Here is an 18,426-nt window from a genome sequence, read left to right on the forward strand (position 1 = left end):
CTCAGATAAATATGGTAAATTTGAGCGGTAATGGTGGGTGCCTTTTCCAGTTTTAATGGACTACAAATTAGACATAAGTTGAAAAACTATTTTTTTCTACTCCGTTCTGTAAAATACCTAATTACCCACCGATCTAGCTTGCGGGAAGCGTCACTTTACCACGTCAGTTTCGTTTCCTACGAATCCGAGCCACTTCGAACATTTCCCGGATTTTACCGCACGGATTTGGGAGCAACCGGATGTTTTCGGAGATATTTCCCATGCTTTGAATTTTGACGTTTGTCAATTCTGACGGTTATGTCAGAATGTATTCGTGTTGTTTTGCGAAAATGGATCCAAAAACTAACTGTCGTAGAAAAAGTATAGTATGCATCACGTTCGGTAAACTTTTTAATTCACTCGTTTATTAAAAACTCGCTCCGCTCGTGTCAAATAAACTCGTGAGTCAAATGCCGTTTACTGCACTTGTTGCATAATATACTATTTCCAGCCAACAAGGCCCTGTTATATGGCAAGAAAAAAGATTACCATTTTTTACCAATAATATTTTGTACGTTTGTACACATGTAGTACGTATAGGTACAAAAACAAAATGATATTCTTAATGTTTTTCTTTAGTTCCCTTCTGATGTCTTTTTATACATGATCCTTAATCAAATTATTTTTGTAATTCTCCACACTAGTATCACAGAGATTAGGTTATTTACATTGTTTTCTTTGTCTTCTTCTTCCCCGGTAAAATCAATTTTTTGTCAAAAATCTGCGTGTGCATATGAATGCCGACACGACAGTTCAGGACAAATACCGGTAGCGCCGTCGGTCGCTTAGACGACGTATTGGACAAAAACTGTCGCGCGACACCTGTCGTCCCACTCCGACGTTACTCCATTTGATTCTAAAAGATCGGTGGAGTCGCAACATAGTAACGACAGGTGTCGCTGTCATCTATCGCGGTCGCTTGTCGCTGTCGCCGTGTTCGCAATAATACCTTAACGCGACGCCACGCATGTCGCTTCTATTCTGAACAGTGCTTAATGGTACAAACATAGTGCGGCGATGCGAGCCGACGAGCATCCACCGACGAGACGTTAAAACGTAAAACGATTTTCTTTGCGATTGTGTCAAGTGAAAGTCAAAAATGATTTCAAGCAACGATGTCGAATTTTTATAGGACAGTAGTGCACTACGTGTTCTAATGTTTCTCTAAATACTGGCGTATCGAACTTCCATTGTCTAAAAACGTTTTTAACACAACATTTCGACTTGAAGTATCACTAGCCGTGATTGTGTTTAGAAAATGGAAGTTGACCACTATGAGTTCTGGTCGTCAAACGTGTACGACACTATTCGGTGCATCCGGTTAATAAACATCGCCAGATATTTGGGCATTACCATACATTGTTTTCCGAACTAAAAACCGACCTTCAACGATTCTTTGAATACCTGAGGATAATAAATACTGAGACATTTGAATATATTTTAAATGGTTTGGACCCTAATTTACGGCAAAATTGGACTTCAATAATCAACTTATTCAACTCAACCTGAGATATGGTCATCAATCCAATATGTGTTTTGCACAATATCATTATCGACATGGAAGGCTTCGAAAAGCACTTAAGAGCAGTTACACAATATACTAAAGACAACTATGCCAAGAAATCTAGATGCTTTCAAAAATTATTTCAATACATTTCCAGTTCAATTTGATGCTTTTTCTTTACTATTTAACACTGGTAGGTATCTCCGTTCTCGAGATATAACAACTCCCCTTTTCACCCCCATCCAGGGGTTGAATCGGGTCATCCCTACCAAATCTAATCTAATTCTTATTTAGCGTACAAGATATGACCCTAGTGAACATAGATATGCACATAGGTACATCCGTACATTTTTTGGTTCCTAAAGAGGTGTGTTCAAAATGTAAGGTGACTTTGACTCGACTTTACTTGAAAAGTATTTATTTATATAATACACTTGTGCCAACGTTTCCAATCATCGAAGTACTTCTGATAACACTTTCTGGTATAGTCTTGAGTTCTTCCAGCGATTTTTTCTTTACTTCGTCAAAAGTCGCAGGGTGCCATATTCGGCGAATATGATGGCGAAGCATGATTGTGGTTTTGATTTTGGCCAAAACGTTAGACACAAGCAACGATGAGTGAGCAGGTGCATTATCGTTATACAAAATCCATGAATTATTTTCCCACAATTCCGGACCTTTTCTTCGTATTGCGTCTAGCAAACGGCGCATAACTTTAAGGTAATACTCTTTATTGACCGTATGACCTTGTTATCAGAAAGGAAACAGTAAGCAAAACCTTGACATTTGATCGAATTTGAAGTGTTTTTTTCGGTCTTGACTATTCTGCGTTCTTCTATTGGGAGGACTGGGCTTTGGTTTGACGCCATAACCATAAACCCATGATTCGTCGCCAGTTACAAACTTTTACGACGTTTAACAGCTCTTGAGCGGAATTATGCTGCTTCAGGTTTTATGCCCAAAACTACAAAAAAAACCATAACACAAGGCAATCGGGATGCCGACGTCTTCAGCAACTTCTCTAACAGTGATTCGATGATTTTGCAATACCATTTGTTTCACTTCTTCAACGCTCAGGTATTGACTTTTGTCGTCGGCGTCTTCTCGGCCATATCGGAACAGCTTCAACCACTTATAAACATTTTTTTTACTCAAACTAGATTCAGCATATGCCGTTATCAACATTTTAAGTATTTTGCAGCACTGTATTCCATTGTTTACTCAACATTTTGTGCAAATTCTTTGTTGCTTTCTTTTTAACAGCAGAAAATCGCCGAGCACACAAAACACGTCTAACGCTTCTGTCTCGCAAAAAAAAGCTAACCGCGCAAACTAGCTGAAACTGTGAACGGGGACATGTGTAAAAAAATAAGCGGTAGCATTCATATAATTTTAGCCGTTTCTGAACAGAATGTTGCGGCTTTGAAACCAAAAAACTTAACTTATTTAAAATAAAAATAAAATATATACTAGCAAAAAACTTGACAACTCTGAACTTTTTAAATAGATATATGAAAAACAACAAAAACAAACAGAAATGTCAAAGTTTGTTTATACCTTAATGCGTCAAAAATAGTGATGTCATAGCCAACTACATTTTTAAATATTTTGAAATTTCTTTGTTATTTTGATGCCAGATGAAACGAGCATTTTAAGAGGAACATTTTTAACTAAACTTTATTAACGAACTTGTTACCTTTTTTAGTTAGCCTATAAACTTTAATTATTCATTTTTATTATTAGATGTTTTCAATGAAGCTAAATAATTAATAAATATGAAATCTGTTAAGTATGTGTTAAACAGTCGGTTTTTTTCAAAATTTCCACGTATTAATGGACACCTTGTATTGTTAGAAATAGGTTTTATTCGTATATCTAGAGTATTATATCTTTAAAACAAGTAGTATTAGGTGGACAGCTTTAAATTTAACAAGGATTTATACGGGTTATCTTAAATCTCGGATATCTCAAAAAGTAAGTAAAATTTAAATATAGGATAAATTACACACTTACCTTATTTTTTGTCCTAGAATTGATATATGAATAAAAATATAGGGTGTTCCATTTGAAAATCTTGAGATTTTGTTACTTGAATTTGCCAATTCAGCGTCACCTATTTGGGACACCCTGCATAAGCTGAGGAGTATCTGTCATCTGTGGTTAAATTTTATATGGGGCAATCAAAATATGAAAAAAAAAACAATAACCACAATTTCTGCCTAAATTATGCAAAATTTGAATAGGAATTTCTTAACAAAGTGACCTTTATTTTAACGAAGGATTCCAAAAATGGAGAAATATACAGGGTGTTTCATTTAAAATAACAAAGGTGATGTCGGAGGGAGCACCAAAACAACAAAATTATAATATTTTAAATCTTTAAGAGACTTTTGTACGAAACTTTTTTCGTATCTTCTAGATCGTATACTGGATCGTTTTATTTGGCACACTGTATACGTAGTCTGCGCAAAAGTCAAAAAGTCAAAAGTTTCGTACACATCTCGTATGTCGTTTGTATGTGCTCAGAAGGTCAGAAGGCGTATTGTTTGACATCATTTTTTTTTTGCTGTGAGAATTTTAAAACCGAATAAATAGAAACCATTCAAATCAAAAATAGTTCACAAATTGCAAAAAAGAGACTATAATAAACACTTTGATATTTGCTGTCTCATGCAAGTAGAGTTAGGAGCAGATTTTTTTATGAGACGTAATATTTCTCTTGTCACATCATTGTCGCTGGTGCCCTAATGAAAATCAAAATTTTGAAATAAAGTCTCATGACCAATATTCCTTCTGGAATTTAAAAACATAGAGGTTTAGAATTTTTTTCGATAAACTATACTGTACATTTATGACTACCCTTATAACGATAACAATGTGTTTGGTAGTAACAAGAAGGTACCTCATGTCATAATACATTGAATGTCTCAGAGAGTCCACAGATATTTTGATGTTTTTCGGTTTGCTGTAGCCCATAACCTTAGCTTCCTTGATTACTTCCTATGGAGGATACTTGAATGGGGAACATATTTATGCATGTTTCTGAAAGTTTAATATTCAAGGGTTGTTCTGAAAGTACCAACACCGCAAACTATTTGTTGGCTGGCAACATCGGCAATAATCTTGTTACAAAATAATTGGATAAACTTATATTTTTAAGGTTTCCATTTACCCTTCGAATATATTTTTTGTCACACGCCGCCGGGATTCCTGCTTTGCCAAATAAACCTCCATCTAGATTTGCAGGTAATCTAATTTGCAAATCTTTTTCAGCGAAATTCACCTCTCCACCAAGTAGTCGTATGTTTGAAAAAACAAAAATATATTTTAATGTTTTCGGGCGCTGTTCCGGTATGACCAAATCTTAAATTTAATGTCGGCATGTTTCCATTTTTAATATAATGAATAATATGTGATATTTCTAAGTTTCTATGTGCAATCCGCTTTTTAATTCTCTCTGTACATGGTGTGTACTATCTCGATGTGGTTTTTTTTTACCTAGTCCTAGCCAGTTCATTCATGTGAAGTACCTCCTTATTGTTTATTTTGGAACATTATCTGTCCCGATGAAGCCTACATTCATGGAAATGCGCGGTACCACCATATTTGCTCCCTCTTTTTGGACACGCAGTTAATTTGCTAATAAAATGTCAGTATATCGAAATTCTTTTTTTACTTATTGTAAATATGAAATTAACTATTTTATTTTTTATTCACCCACACCAAAAACGGAAAATAATCCGTCAAATTTTCAGTGAATTAATGTAAGTAAGAAATATGATGACACTGATTAAATGTTCACAGTAAAAGCGTAGGCCGTCCAAACGCTATTTCTCAAAGGAGTGCAAGACATTTAATGAGAACATGTCTGAGAAATGACAAGATGTAATAGAGAAACTTCGATGAATATTTCCAGAGAATGCTGTCGCAACTAAATCCTCCAGAGCGGTCCTAGTTTTTAATAGGTATGTGTGATTTCGGCGGTAGATATTTTTGTACTTGTTCACTTATGCGAGGTCAAAGGAAATCCATTGTTATCAGAGGCAACGAAAAGAATTGTTACAGTTAGGATTGTCTAATCAGAACTGTAAAGTTTCCACAGGGTATCATGATATGGGGTTGTATGTATGTATGCCAAAGCGTTGAAAAGTTTGCACTCTATTGAAGGCACAGTAAAGGCAGCCAAATATCAAGATAATCTTGAACATTCGGACGGAGCTTCATGTCATTAAAAATGAATGGGAGGATATGACACTCCTCATGTCTAGCAGCTCGGATCTTAATCCAATGGATACAGAAACAACGTCTAAGAAATCACTACGTATTAATTTCCAAGAAGTATGAGGCGACGGCTCATTAATTGTTCCAATATATAGTTGTCAGCGTTTTTCGAATATCAAACCATCAATCAATCAATCAATTAAAAATTTATAATCAGACTGTAAAAATTATTTCATGCTTCATCAAAAATGTCGTTGATGATAATTAAAGTTGTCGAATTTCAAAAATTCAAAAAATAACTTCGGTAAATTGTCATTTTATTCGCAAATTAACTGAGTGTTTCTTCTAACATATAGTTGTTCTAGCTGGGTAACTACGTGTTTCTATTTGGTCTATAATTCAAAAAGAACAAACAAGAGGCCGGCGTTTAAAGTAAACCAAAGGCACCTGCGGTACACCAAACACTTTTATGATTTTTCTAAAAATAGATACATTCAGGACTCTTACCTTCAGTGTTTTTAGTCTAGCGAAAGTACAACATGCTTTAAACCAGAGATGGATTTTTTAATCGGATGAAAATGGCATCCTTCGCCTTTTTGTTTTGTTCACGTAAGTAAAACGGTACATTTGAAAATTAAATTTTATTTCAGATTTTTCGTGGTGCTTAACTGATTATTAAATCTGTTCTACTAGCGCATTCAACGTTTCTGCGCAGTGCTCCTTAGAAACTTATTTTGATTAAAGTGGTACGCAAAATAAATGAATAATTAAAAATAAATAGCCATTTAAATTACCACCACCACCTGATATTTAAAGGTGTAAACCGACTGTAACTAGCAGTTTATCGACATTTTAAAGTTTTTTTGGGAAGAGTTTTTTTAATTATCACCTAAATATTTTTTATTTCCTAATTCTACTACACATCCTATTCCAAATTACCGCCTCGTACTTAAATGTATGTTTTTTATTTATTTAAATTTAAATCCCTCTCCATAACTCTGTTCAAAAGGTAAATATTCTTTCTGAAGTTTTCTGCAACGCAATATACTCAGTTTCTCACAGGCGATCGTGGATATAAAGTTTTATTAAAGCGGAATAGCTGTACTAGTTATCATTTATTTTCGTAGCCCTGCATTAAAAAAAAGAGGTAATGTATAGTCGAAGCTAAGATTATTTGCATATTTCTCAGAGAATAATATACAGTATATCTCTGTAAATTGGGGCCATATGAAAAACTTATTCTTCAAAAAACTTCTGCATATTCTTAAATCATCAATTTTTTCAATAGTATATGAGGTCAGCAAATATGGATTTTACCCAAGGGTAAAGTTTGACAATATCGGAAAACATTATTAAGTTGATCAGAGCTAAAAATTACGTTGAAATATACAATAACATCCATTTATATTATATTAAAATATGTTTTGTGTTTGTGCTTATGTTGAATAAAGATTTATCTCTTGTGATTATGAAAGATAACTTACAAGATATTTTTTGTTTGATTTTAAATGTTTGCGTAGACAAAAAATATGTACAAATCATAAGTTGTACAACTAACGTAATATTAATTAAAAAAAAACTTAATTTTCAACAAGTAGCCCAATAGGAAGCAATCAAGGAGGAAAATAGTGCAAAAAGTTTATATGATGTTAGAACCTAAATTTATTTCATGTCTTGACACTTTGAAGTTATATTGAAATCCTTTCAGGCTTTTGTTTTTACAGTATAAAATTTTAAAAAGTCTAGTTTTAAAATCTTAGAGATTTTAAAACAGTAAGAGAACGGATTCACCCATATGTTCAAGATATTCTCTAACATTTAATGAACTAGGACATGACACATTTGGTTGCTTATAAAGGTGGTTCGTCTATTAAATGTGAGTTTGTAAAAACTGTAAATTAAAAAGTCTTCTGCTTCTTTGAATATCACATAACACGTTCGTTAGTCTTGAATGAATATTAGCCGTGAGACTGTATTATAAAATTGGGGTTTTCGTCAAACTATCAGCGATAATGTTGTGAAGCAACACTAGACCAGAATACTGAGGGTCATCTTCTGACTCTCCTCGCTTGGTTTGAATGATTTTTATTTATTGAGTTTTAACATTCTTCCCACTGTATATTTACGTTTTTTTTTTTGCATGGACGACTTCCTTTTGCGTAATGACATTTTTCGATTGGTTGCAACAGACAGCATTCATTTCAAACTGCGCGTATCATCACGGACAACCAATTGTTGACCTTTTACATCAAACCTATTACGTTCGTAACAGTTGAATGGGTAAAATTTTTATTGGGATGTCTATTATTAAAAATAATTGCCGCTTCCATCTGGGTTTTATATTATCCCCCAATCAGGACTATTTCTATTTGATCTTCACTATTTAAACACATGCATTAGTTTGTCAGTGCATTTAAAAAATTAACAAATTGTTTCAATGTAAATGGATGTTACTTCGTAAACCGCTGGAAAAAATTGATATATGATGACTATTTTAGATTTTGGAGCTTGCAGAACTTTTTTTTAAGAATAAGTTTTTTGTCTCCTAAAATTAATAATAAAAAAAATCCCATATGCTTCCAACTTACTGAGACATATATATGTTTTAAATATTAAATTTCCGTAAGCAACTTTTTTCTCTAATAGTTGTACGTAAACGTATTATGGCATCGACAAAATACACGGCAGGAAATACTAATCTCTCATGTTCTAATGAGATTAACCACGCCGGTGTAAGCACTGCCACCACAGTATTCTACAAAGCCCGCCGTGTGTAACAATATTTAGTTAAACTTGTGGTTTTTCGGTAACCGGCAACCTCGAATTTCTGAAACTAAAACGGTGCCGTAACGCGAGATCTCAAGATGTGAATAGTTGTTGTTTCTCAAGCATGGAAACGACTTGACAACAACATTCATTTTCTGCCAGATTTTGACACCGGAAATAGTAAGGAGTTTTCTAATACGTCGTATTTGTCTGATTTTTTATGTAAAGTGTGTGTGCGTTTTCTGCCATACCCTATAATATCAACGAAAATAAAAACAACAGCACTGTACAGGTTGTCCCAAATTCATGTTATCGGAATAGTGTGTTATTCTAGAATTATTTAGTTTTTAAAGCGTTTCTGGTAGGTGTATTACAAACTGATTGAGGCAAGACCCAAAATTTTTTTCGCCTATTTCTGATCGCCAGTAGTAATTTTTTTAAATGGAGTCATATTTTATATTTTTTTTTATATATATTTTTTTACAATTTCATGTATAAATATTGCAAAGAAATTGATAAAAATATCTAGCTATTGGGTTTCTTAAGTTTCACTTTATTCCTTATATAAACTCTATTTTTCTACTCCAGTCTGTAAAATACCCAATTACCCACCGATCTAGCGTGCGGGAAGCGTCACTTTACCACGTCAGTTTCGTTTCCCACGAATCCGAGCCATTTCGGATATTTCCGAGATTTTACGGCACGGATTTGGGAACTATCGGATGTTTTCGGAGATATTTCCCACGCTTTGAATTTTGACGTTTGTCTAACGGTCGTGTCAGTGAATGTATTTGTGTTGTGTTGCGAAAACGTAGCCAAAAACTAACGGTCGCAGAAAAAGTATAGTATGCAACACGTTCGGTAAACTTTTTAACTCACTCATTTATTAAAAACTTGCTCCGCTCGTGTCAAATAAACTCGTGAGTCAAATGCCGTTTAAAATACTTGTGGCATAATATACTATAATGTTTCGTTTCTGAAATACAACAGGATGCTGAAATCTTGTTTTTGTTTAGCCACAGGCATTCATAAGTCCGTTTAATTAGTTTAAATTTTGTAAAATGCGGTACACAAATATGGTTTACCGCAATCTTGTTATCCAAGATATTCGGACACCCCATTCAAAATTTTACAAGAATTGTTCCCAGGGTATTTTCGCTAAGACGAAATGTTTTTGAAAAGAAATATGGAATGGAACAAGTATACTTTTTCCCCTGTCGTGCACAACAATTTTTTCATGATAAAATTAAATTTAGTAGCTTTCCAACAAAATAATATTTTTCGACTCGACTTCTTAAAATACATAATTATTATACACCGATCTAGCGTGCAGGAAGTGTCATTTTACCACGTCAGTTTCTTGTCCCATGGATCCGAGCCACTTCGGACATTTCCGGGATTTTACCGCACGGATTTGGGAGCAATCGGATATTTTCTGAGTACGCTTTGAATTTTGATGTTTGATCCTGATGGTCATGTCAGTGAATGTATTTGTGTTATTTTGCGAAAATGTACCCAAAAACTAACGGTCGTAAAAAAAGTATAGCATGCAACACGTTTGGTAAACTTTTTGAGCCACTCGTTTATTAAACAGCCGCTCCGCTCTTGCCAAATAAACTCAAATGCCAAGTGTGGTATTGTTGCATAATATGCTAATTTAAACAACGTCAAAATTCAAACAGTGAGGTAATATCTTCGAAAAAATTCGATTGCTCCCAAACCTCGTGCGGTAAAATCCCGGAAATATCCGAAGCAGCTCCGAAACGTAGGAAACGAAACTGACGTCGTAAAATGACACTTTCCGCTAGTTGGAACGGTATATAATTAGGTATTTTGCAGAACAGAGTAGAAAATAGTATATTATGCAACAAGTGCGGTAAACGGCATTTGAGTCACGAGTTTTTTTGACACGAGCGGAGCGAGTGTTTAATAAAGTTTACCGAACGTGTTGCATACGACCGTTAGTTTTTGGGTACATTTTCGCAAAACAACACGAATACATTCACTGACATGACCCTCAGAATTGACAAACGTCAAAATTCCAAGCGTGGGAAATAACTCCGAATATATCCGATTGCTCTCAAACCCGCGCGGTAAAATCCCGGATATGTCCGAAGTGACTCGGATTCATGGGAAACAAAACTGACGTGATAAAGGCACGCTAAATCGGTATCTAATTAAGTAGTATTTTACAGGCGGGATTGGAGAAACGGCTTTTGTTTAATTTTTAATTTAATTTCGCCATCAAAAATCGATAATGGAAAATCCGACACATTCATATTGCTCATTGTCCATCCATAAGTCAGCAAAAAGTAAATCAAAAATGTCAAAGGTAATATTTCGAGCACATAAATCAAGAGTTCAGAAGTCCTTCGATGGTAAGCAAGTGGAATGTTTCAAAACTAGATTTTTCTATTTTCTACTTATATTCAAAAATTAATAAGTGTACCTGAAACGTTTTTGAAACAGGCAGTAAAAGTCCCAGCTAGTTCAAGAGAAATTTGAGTTTTTATGAAATGAACTTTTATTTCAAGCAAAAAACTCACCAATTGAGTAATTTCGGTTTCTATAATATCCCCACAAAACCATATTTTCGATTTTCTCTTGCAATGACTATTCCTAATTTAAAAAATGTTATTTTTCATTAAAAAAAAAGAGTTAACCAAATAAACAATACGCCACTTTTTTAAAAAAACGATTTGTTGAAATTTAAGTTCATAGCTGCCATAACATTGACCGCGATTGTGTAAGTAAATCAGGTCGATATTTGAAAACTTTTCTTATATTATATATACGTGTGCTAATAAGTCTGAAATTCGAGGAATATAACTTTGCGAGGGTCTGTTATGAAAGACGGAGGAGGGATTGTGGTGCCCCACCCCTTCAATATTAGTCAATATCAATTAAACCGAAATGAATAAAAAATATTTTTATATTAATTTGCTTTTTTCACACATACATTGTGCTTCCTCATTATTCGTCGTCACAGCGTCTATTTCTATTATTTTAAGAGAGATAAAAATTTCAAAGTGAAATTTTCAAAATTTGATATTCATAAAAAAATGCAATTTAACTTAAAAATTAAAAAACAAAGTAAGTTTTTGATTTTGGAATTATACTCATACCAACGTATGTTTGGTTATGATTTTTGTATATTTATATTTTTAATTATTCACCTTAAATATTATTTGGATACCCAAATCGCTATGAAAATATCTTTTTAGTTTTAGGGAGTACCTCTGTAAATGTTTCTTAGTTTTTTTGTACAACCGTAAAATGCAGAAGTTGTAATGGATTTTTTTTTTATTTTTACAGTGAGATGACAGTAATACGGCAAATCGAACCGGATTATGGAACCATGAAAGACCACGAACCAGATAGCCAATTGAATCGGCATTTTGGCCCAACACATACGGTCAAAGTTTTTAGAGAACCTGGACGGAGTTTAGGGATTAGCATTGTTGGAGGAAAGGTAAGATTGCACCGACCGTTAAATATTATACGCATTTCCCTGCTGAAGAAGAAATAGCAAGTGAGAAATCATCATTGGTTGCGTGTTGTGGTTGTCATGACATGAAGCTGCTTTTTTACGGCAGAGGATACCTATCAATTTTGAAAAGGTTGCATTTTAAAATACTCTTTGTAGCTTATAGATAAGATGAAAACTGGTCTGGATAGAGTTTGTTACGAAGGATCCAGTGGCGTAGTCCGTTTTATTGTGAAATTTACAGACTATATGTTATTACAGTAAATTCGTTAACTGGTCTATATTTCAGCTTTTTTATGAGATAAACTCACAAATACTGTTGAAGTCTGGATCATAATAATGACCATAATAAAAAATAGTTGACCCTATTAGACATAGGTATCAAATAAGCTGTTAACTATTTTCTATTTGCCTTTTTTCTTTATTATCCTATATGTGTATTTTTTTATTTTAAGCAATAAACGTGTAAGGATAAGCACCGGAAAATGAAAAAATTGGAAAAAAGGTAAAGCACACGTTTGTTTAAAATTAATTTAGAAACTTTTACATTATGGATATAGTACAAAAATCAAAATATAAAAAAAATTGTATTTTTAAATGTGCGAATGAAAATGAAATGCTTTTTCTAAGAGATGCAGATGTAAGAAGAGTTTTTTAATAATTTTATTGGACTTGTTATTAGATTTTCAAAGATATATTTTTGAATGCAAATACAAAGTCTATGTTTTCACTTAATTTTTTTTTACGATTAGGCCATGGAAAACTTCCACGGGTCACAGCAATAGTATTTACATATTTTCTGGATTCCTCCTGCTTAAGTTGTTGACAAATCCAACTGAAACATTTTTAGTTAAGCTCTGAAGAAGCCAACAAGATGATTGGCGAGACGTCAGCAAGTTTATAACCATAACCGACGCGGGAGGAATCGAGAATATGTGTAAATAAGTTACAGAACTTTTCAAAGATACTTCCACAGGCTACTATAATATTATTTACAAATCTTGTGGATTCCTCCTACTTCGGCTGTTTATAAATCCAATCAACCTGTTGTCTACTTCAGAGCTTAACTAAAACTCGTTACCTGCTTATATATTGTTTGAGGGGGGCGGAGTTAAAGGAGGGACATGAACATTGTCTCGGATGACTGACCTCCAGTGAGTATCATGAATGTCTGACAAATAAATTCTAGGAAAACTTTTTTCCATAAAAAAATTAAAGACTTTGTATTTGAAATATGTCTTCTGTTACATAATTTTTAAAAGCTCATTAAAAGCCAAAGCCTAAAAAAAATATTAATAGATATACAGAGCAAGTTTCGTTTGTATATCAAAATTTGCGAGTCTCAGAAAAAAACCACATGCAGACCAGTTTTTGCCGCTTTAAGTTTAGGCATAAGCCAACCATCGTGGCTGTTTAAAAAAACAATATTCCCAAAATCACCTTGTATTTAAAAATCCAAAGTAGCTACTACATTTCTGTTTGTAACACGTTTCATTTCATAAAACAGCAGGGTCACGAAAACCGCAACACGCTAAATTTATTATTAAATTAAAGAAAATAAGGTTGCACATAACTGATAACAAAAATTCGCTTTATTTTAATACTGTAGCCTTAAACGTAGTATTATTTATCCATATAAGGATTTTGTTCACTGCATAGGTGGATATAGAGCACTCGGATAATTCGACTGACCCACTACTGGGAATATTTGTGAAAAACGTTTTACCAAACAGTCCTGCTGGAAAAACCGGCCAATTTCAGGTAAAAATTTTATCATAAACTTATAATTATCCAATTTCGCCAATCTATTTCATTGAAATTTTCCATGACACACTAAATATAAGTCTACAAGGAAACATATAATAATAATAATATCATAATATAATAAAAATCACGTTCTTCCGAAGCTACACGGACGTTCAAAACTATTTACAGTGACTCATTTGAATTATTATTTATTGACATTGTTCCTAATTACAAGAACAAATTTCAACGAAAAGTACCCTAATTTACAGTAAATTTAATTATTTATGCCTACCGGCTATGCCGGTAATTAACCTCGCCAAACAACTCTTGCGTTACTTCCTCCGGACCATGAGCTAATGCTCCATCGAGCCAATACCAAGAGTCCCGGTAATGTTCTATTGGAAGTTTCATCGTAAGGTCTGGTTGTCTTTAAGGAGACACAAACCCATAAAAATTAAATTTCTGCGTACCACACACCGTGTTTTTGTCAATTTATATGAATGTATGTCACGATTGGTAAGAATTTTTTGAATAGAAGCATGAGTTAAGCCCAAGATGTGTTCTGCACATCGTATGAAAACTTGTGGATAAGCGGTGTTTATGTTATTGTTTTTCTGTTGCGGGCTTGGGTGATCGACTTTCGGTCTCGAGCTTCCAATCGTAATTACCGAAATCATTTTCTATTCGTATAAGCAAACTTTCTAAGATTCACGCGTGGCAAGTCAAGATACATCTCGTCTACCCTTTGACATGCTGTCCACACTTTCCATAAACAATGGAAAGTTTCCTCGGAACCTCATTTGCATAATCTGGTCGATTTTAATTATTTTGCTTCACTTTTGGAATAACAATTAATAAATACTTTGTGTATGTATGGAATGACTTTGATAAATTTTCAAAAAGACGTGGTATTTTATTGCTACCGTACGTACCAAATATGTCAAAATAATTCGATTTTTAAAGAAAAAAGAGAAAACCGCTTTTATTTCGAAATTTAGATATAGATATCTTCAATTTCAATCAATTTAAAGGGTCCGTGGGTATCGAAGTTAACGTCTTAAAGTAACACTTTCGATTTTTAAGTAGAGAATCGTTTTATCCTGTTCGTTTTGGATGTCATAAATTTTGATTTTATAAAGATAACGAAAGTGTGATTGCTCAGAATATGAAATTATCTATATTAATTCATTCAACAACAACAATTAGATTATAATAATTATAATTATACGTTATTTTGTTCAAAATACAAAAAACTGAAGATATGTTGATGTTTTTATTGATACTGAATAATTACTCACTCATTGTTGTGCAGAAAAAGCGAGCTTAATATAATAAAATGATAAATTATAACCCAGAAAATATTATTTTCGTTGCTTTCTTAAAAGTGACGAAATTTTCCGAATGTTGTTGCCACAATACAATGTTTTCGAAGTTTTGCTTCTGGAATATGTGTGGTTACTTTTTAGAATTACTTTCATACTAATCCTAGTTGTCCCAAACGTGTTAAAAGTATCAAAGTCGTGCTTTTTTAAACGGAAGTCCCTGTTAATTCGAATATTTCGAACAATAAGGTTTTTGATTTTCATAAATGTAATGTAATTTTAATTTCTCAAATACTTAAGAAGTATTTAAATTATATCAGGCAAATTTATGGTAGAGCTTAACAATAGACTTTATTTTATATCTGAATTATGAAAAGCAGTGTAGCGTGATTGGAACTTTAAGTGGTTATAACTTGATTAATTTAAATAGAATGTACTTTTCAATTACCTTACCATCAGATGGTGTTATACTATTCTGAAACTAACTCTTCGTGTTTCCGCAGAAATTACTTTTTTTTCTAAATAAAATTTTTACTGTTCTCGTTGCCTATGAAATTTGGAAATATCAGATAATTTATTTAGGCTATCAGTTTTGTGTCTTTCGGCAATAGCTTTCACCAAAAGAAAAGCTTATTGAATTGATTTTTATCAGAGTTTTTATCCATGAAGAGTGCTATCGAAATTGTTTATTCGCTTTCCGGGTTACGCTCAAAGATTTTCCGATAGATATTATCTCAAAACCAGACAGATTTAAAAGAATAATAAATCAGTTTATGGAAAGTGGAAGTGTTAGTAATAAAAAAATCTGAAGACAAGGAAACGTGTGAAAACACCATCATTAATTAAATAAGTATTTCGAGAATTTGTAAAAGGACCGATTCCATCTTTATGCAATATAGCTTGACCAAGAAGTTTATGAAAATAATGAATCTGGTAAGTTAAAACATATTTAATGTAAACATTTACTCATTAATCAAGTTATAACCACTTAAATTTGTTATTATATAAGGATAGATTTTTAACCATCCTATATGAGGTGGGAGGCGGATTTAGATGGATGATAGGTATAAAACAATTAAACTTTATTAAATTGTTCTTATGTATCTGACAAATTAGCATTAGGTTATATTTCGACAAAATCCAAATTATATAAAAAAAGACCTAAAAATTGTATAAAATAACTTTTATACTTTTGGGAGAGCCTGTATAGTATGAAAATAATTTTAAAATAGGACTTTACACATACCAAAATTTAAAAACTTTTTGAACACCTTTTATTTTGGCCGCAATATGATAGATTACAAGAAGTATTCCGAATTCTGCACGTATTTTATTACATCGATTTGATTTTATTTTTTTTCTCACTTTTATTTTAGGTCGGCGATAGAATATTAGAAGTTGGTGGAATTAATTTGCGGCATGCCAGTCACGAAAAAGCGGTTGAAGCAATAAAGAATGCACCCGATCCAGTAGAGTTTTTCGTTCAATCACTTATACCTTGGGTAAGAATTTTAACCGATATTACGTTAGCCATCGAAATAGTTCTGTTTTATTAGTTTGTTAAAAAATATTCAAAAGTTTTAATTCACAGGAACAACAAACAATCAACACAAACAAAGCATATAACAAAACCACAAAGCCTCATAACATCACAAAGTATAACAAAAATTTTTTAAATAATTATTTTACATTTAAGGTATTTATGGTAAGGCGTAATTCTTCTAACTTTTATTTGAAAAAGTCGAATTAAAAAGTTTCCTTAATTTTACTCTAGTTACTCAAGTTATTTTAGACTATTTTGTCAATATAGTTCTGAACTTTCTTCAGCTGTTCCAATATTATATTATCTACATTATATGCCCTTCGTCATACCACAATTAATAACTGTATAAGATTTCTTTCAGTAGATAAACTTTGTGGAGTAAACGTCACACTTTTTTTAAAAATATTGAAGATATAATCATTCTATTTGAAATATTTCTCGACTAGAATTCCAAGGTACTATATATTATCGACACTGTCTCAAAGGTTCGCCTGAATTATCCAGCTTACTATGATCAGAATCAACTGTCCAAGGCTTATGTTAATTGAAATTATTGTTAACTAATTCATCTTTTAGGCGTATTTAACGATTATTTCAGTAAATTACCGATTGAGTTGCGTTTTAATTAAATTTTAGGACAAATCGCAATCTCGTCTGATTAACGACAGAGGAATTATTGAAACGCCAAGGCCACCGGATCTACCGAGCAACGAAATTGTCGAGAATCATGACGAAACTAACGTTCGGATTATGGAAAATGTCGTTCCTGGTTCAAAAACATTACAGGATTCCACGGGTGAGTGTTTTTCTTCCTCAGATGAAAATCTTGCTTCCTTTGATTTCCGAAACTGTAAACGTCTTCCTAATAAATCCTAACCTTTAAACTGTTGTATTACTCGTACGTGAGGTCTAAGTTTAATTTTTGCTCAGTCATATAGCTACCTATTTATAACCAGCATAATCGTAATGTTCCCCCAACGACATTGAGCATAACCATCTAATCAACATTTTGTGCATCCTAAGGTTTTATTATATTTATAAAGGGTTTATAAGAAACCTTAGTTTATATAACTGTTTTATAAGATAAGTTTTGTAACATGTCCAATAAATAGGTACCAAAACAAAAGTTTATAACATTCAAAAACATTTCGGTTACTTTATTTACAAAACCTTTGCTATTGATTACTTCATGTTTTTTTGAAAGGCTTTATAATGTTTTTCAAAACTTTGTGACATTATAACTTATTCTGTAAAACGCATATAAATCTTAAAGCAACTAATAAACATTTTACAGCTACTGTGCAGACGATTCTCTTTTCGAAACTTTACCTAATTTTAAAAGGCACATTTAGTTTAATTCTGAATTTTATCTAGATATTTATAAAAATTAGATACACATCTTCTCAGAACAAATAAATAAACAAATACTAAAAAGTAAGGTTATGTTGGTTTAAACAATAAATTTTTGAAAATCATCTTTTATTGCAAAAGTAGTAGTGCAAAACATCTAGCTACGGTTTTTAAAAGTTTGCAAATTCACATAAATACATTCATAGACAAGGAAGAATTTTAAGCAATATTCCTGAAATTCAGAGACTTTTTTTTAATTTTGCCTTTCAGATTTTAACCAAAGTTATTATTTCAAAAATTGATTGCAATAACAAGGGCACGAAATAAAATATTTGATACACCAATATTATAGAAAAAGATGAAGTTTTTTGCGTCTCCATAAACACTGTAGATAGAAAATGTATTCCTTGCCGTTATAAAACTAATTTATTGTTTGTAAATGTAAAGG

The 18,426-nt window shown here is 32.7% G+C and overlaps 1 protein-coding gene across 2 annotated transcripts in view; it reads left to right on the forward strand.

Annotated features, from left to right (window-relative positions):
• The window catches only part of LOC132708127 (uncharacterized), a 175,314-nt gene that overhangs the window by 83,341 nt on the left and 73,547 nt on the right, over positions 1–18,426 (forward strand). For both annotated transcript variants that reach the window (XM_060680256.1, XM_060680257.1), the window contains exons 15-18: positions 11,846–12,002; positions 13,677–13,778; positions 16,462–16,587; positions 17,265–17,424. In XM_060680256.1, the coding sequence (XP_060536239.1) occupies positions 11,846–12,002; positions 13,677–13,778; positions 16,462–16,587; positions 17,265–17,424 (545 nt within the window). The remainder of the gene's footprint in view (positions 1–11,845; positions 12,003–13,676; positions 13,779–16,461; positions 16,588–17,264; positions 17,425–18,426) is intronic.

This window comes from Cylas formicarius, unplaced genomic scaffold (assembly GCF_029955315.1).
Source record: "Cylas formicarius isolate icCylForm1 unplaced genomic scaffold, icCylForm1.1 PGA_scaffold_10__41_contigs__length_53128322, whole genome shotgun sequence".
NCBI lineage: Eukaryota > Metazoa > Arthropoda > Insecta > Coleoptera > Brentidae > Cylas > Cylas formicarius.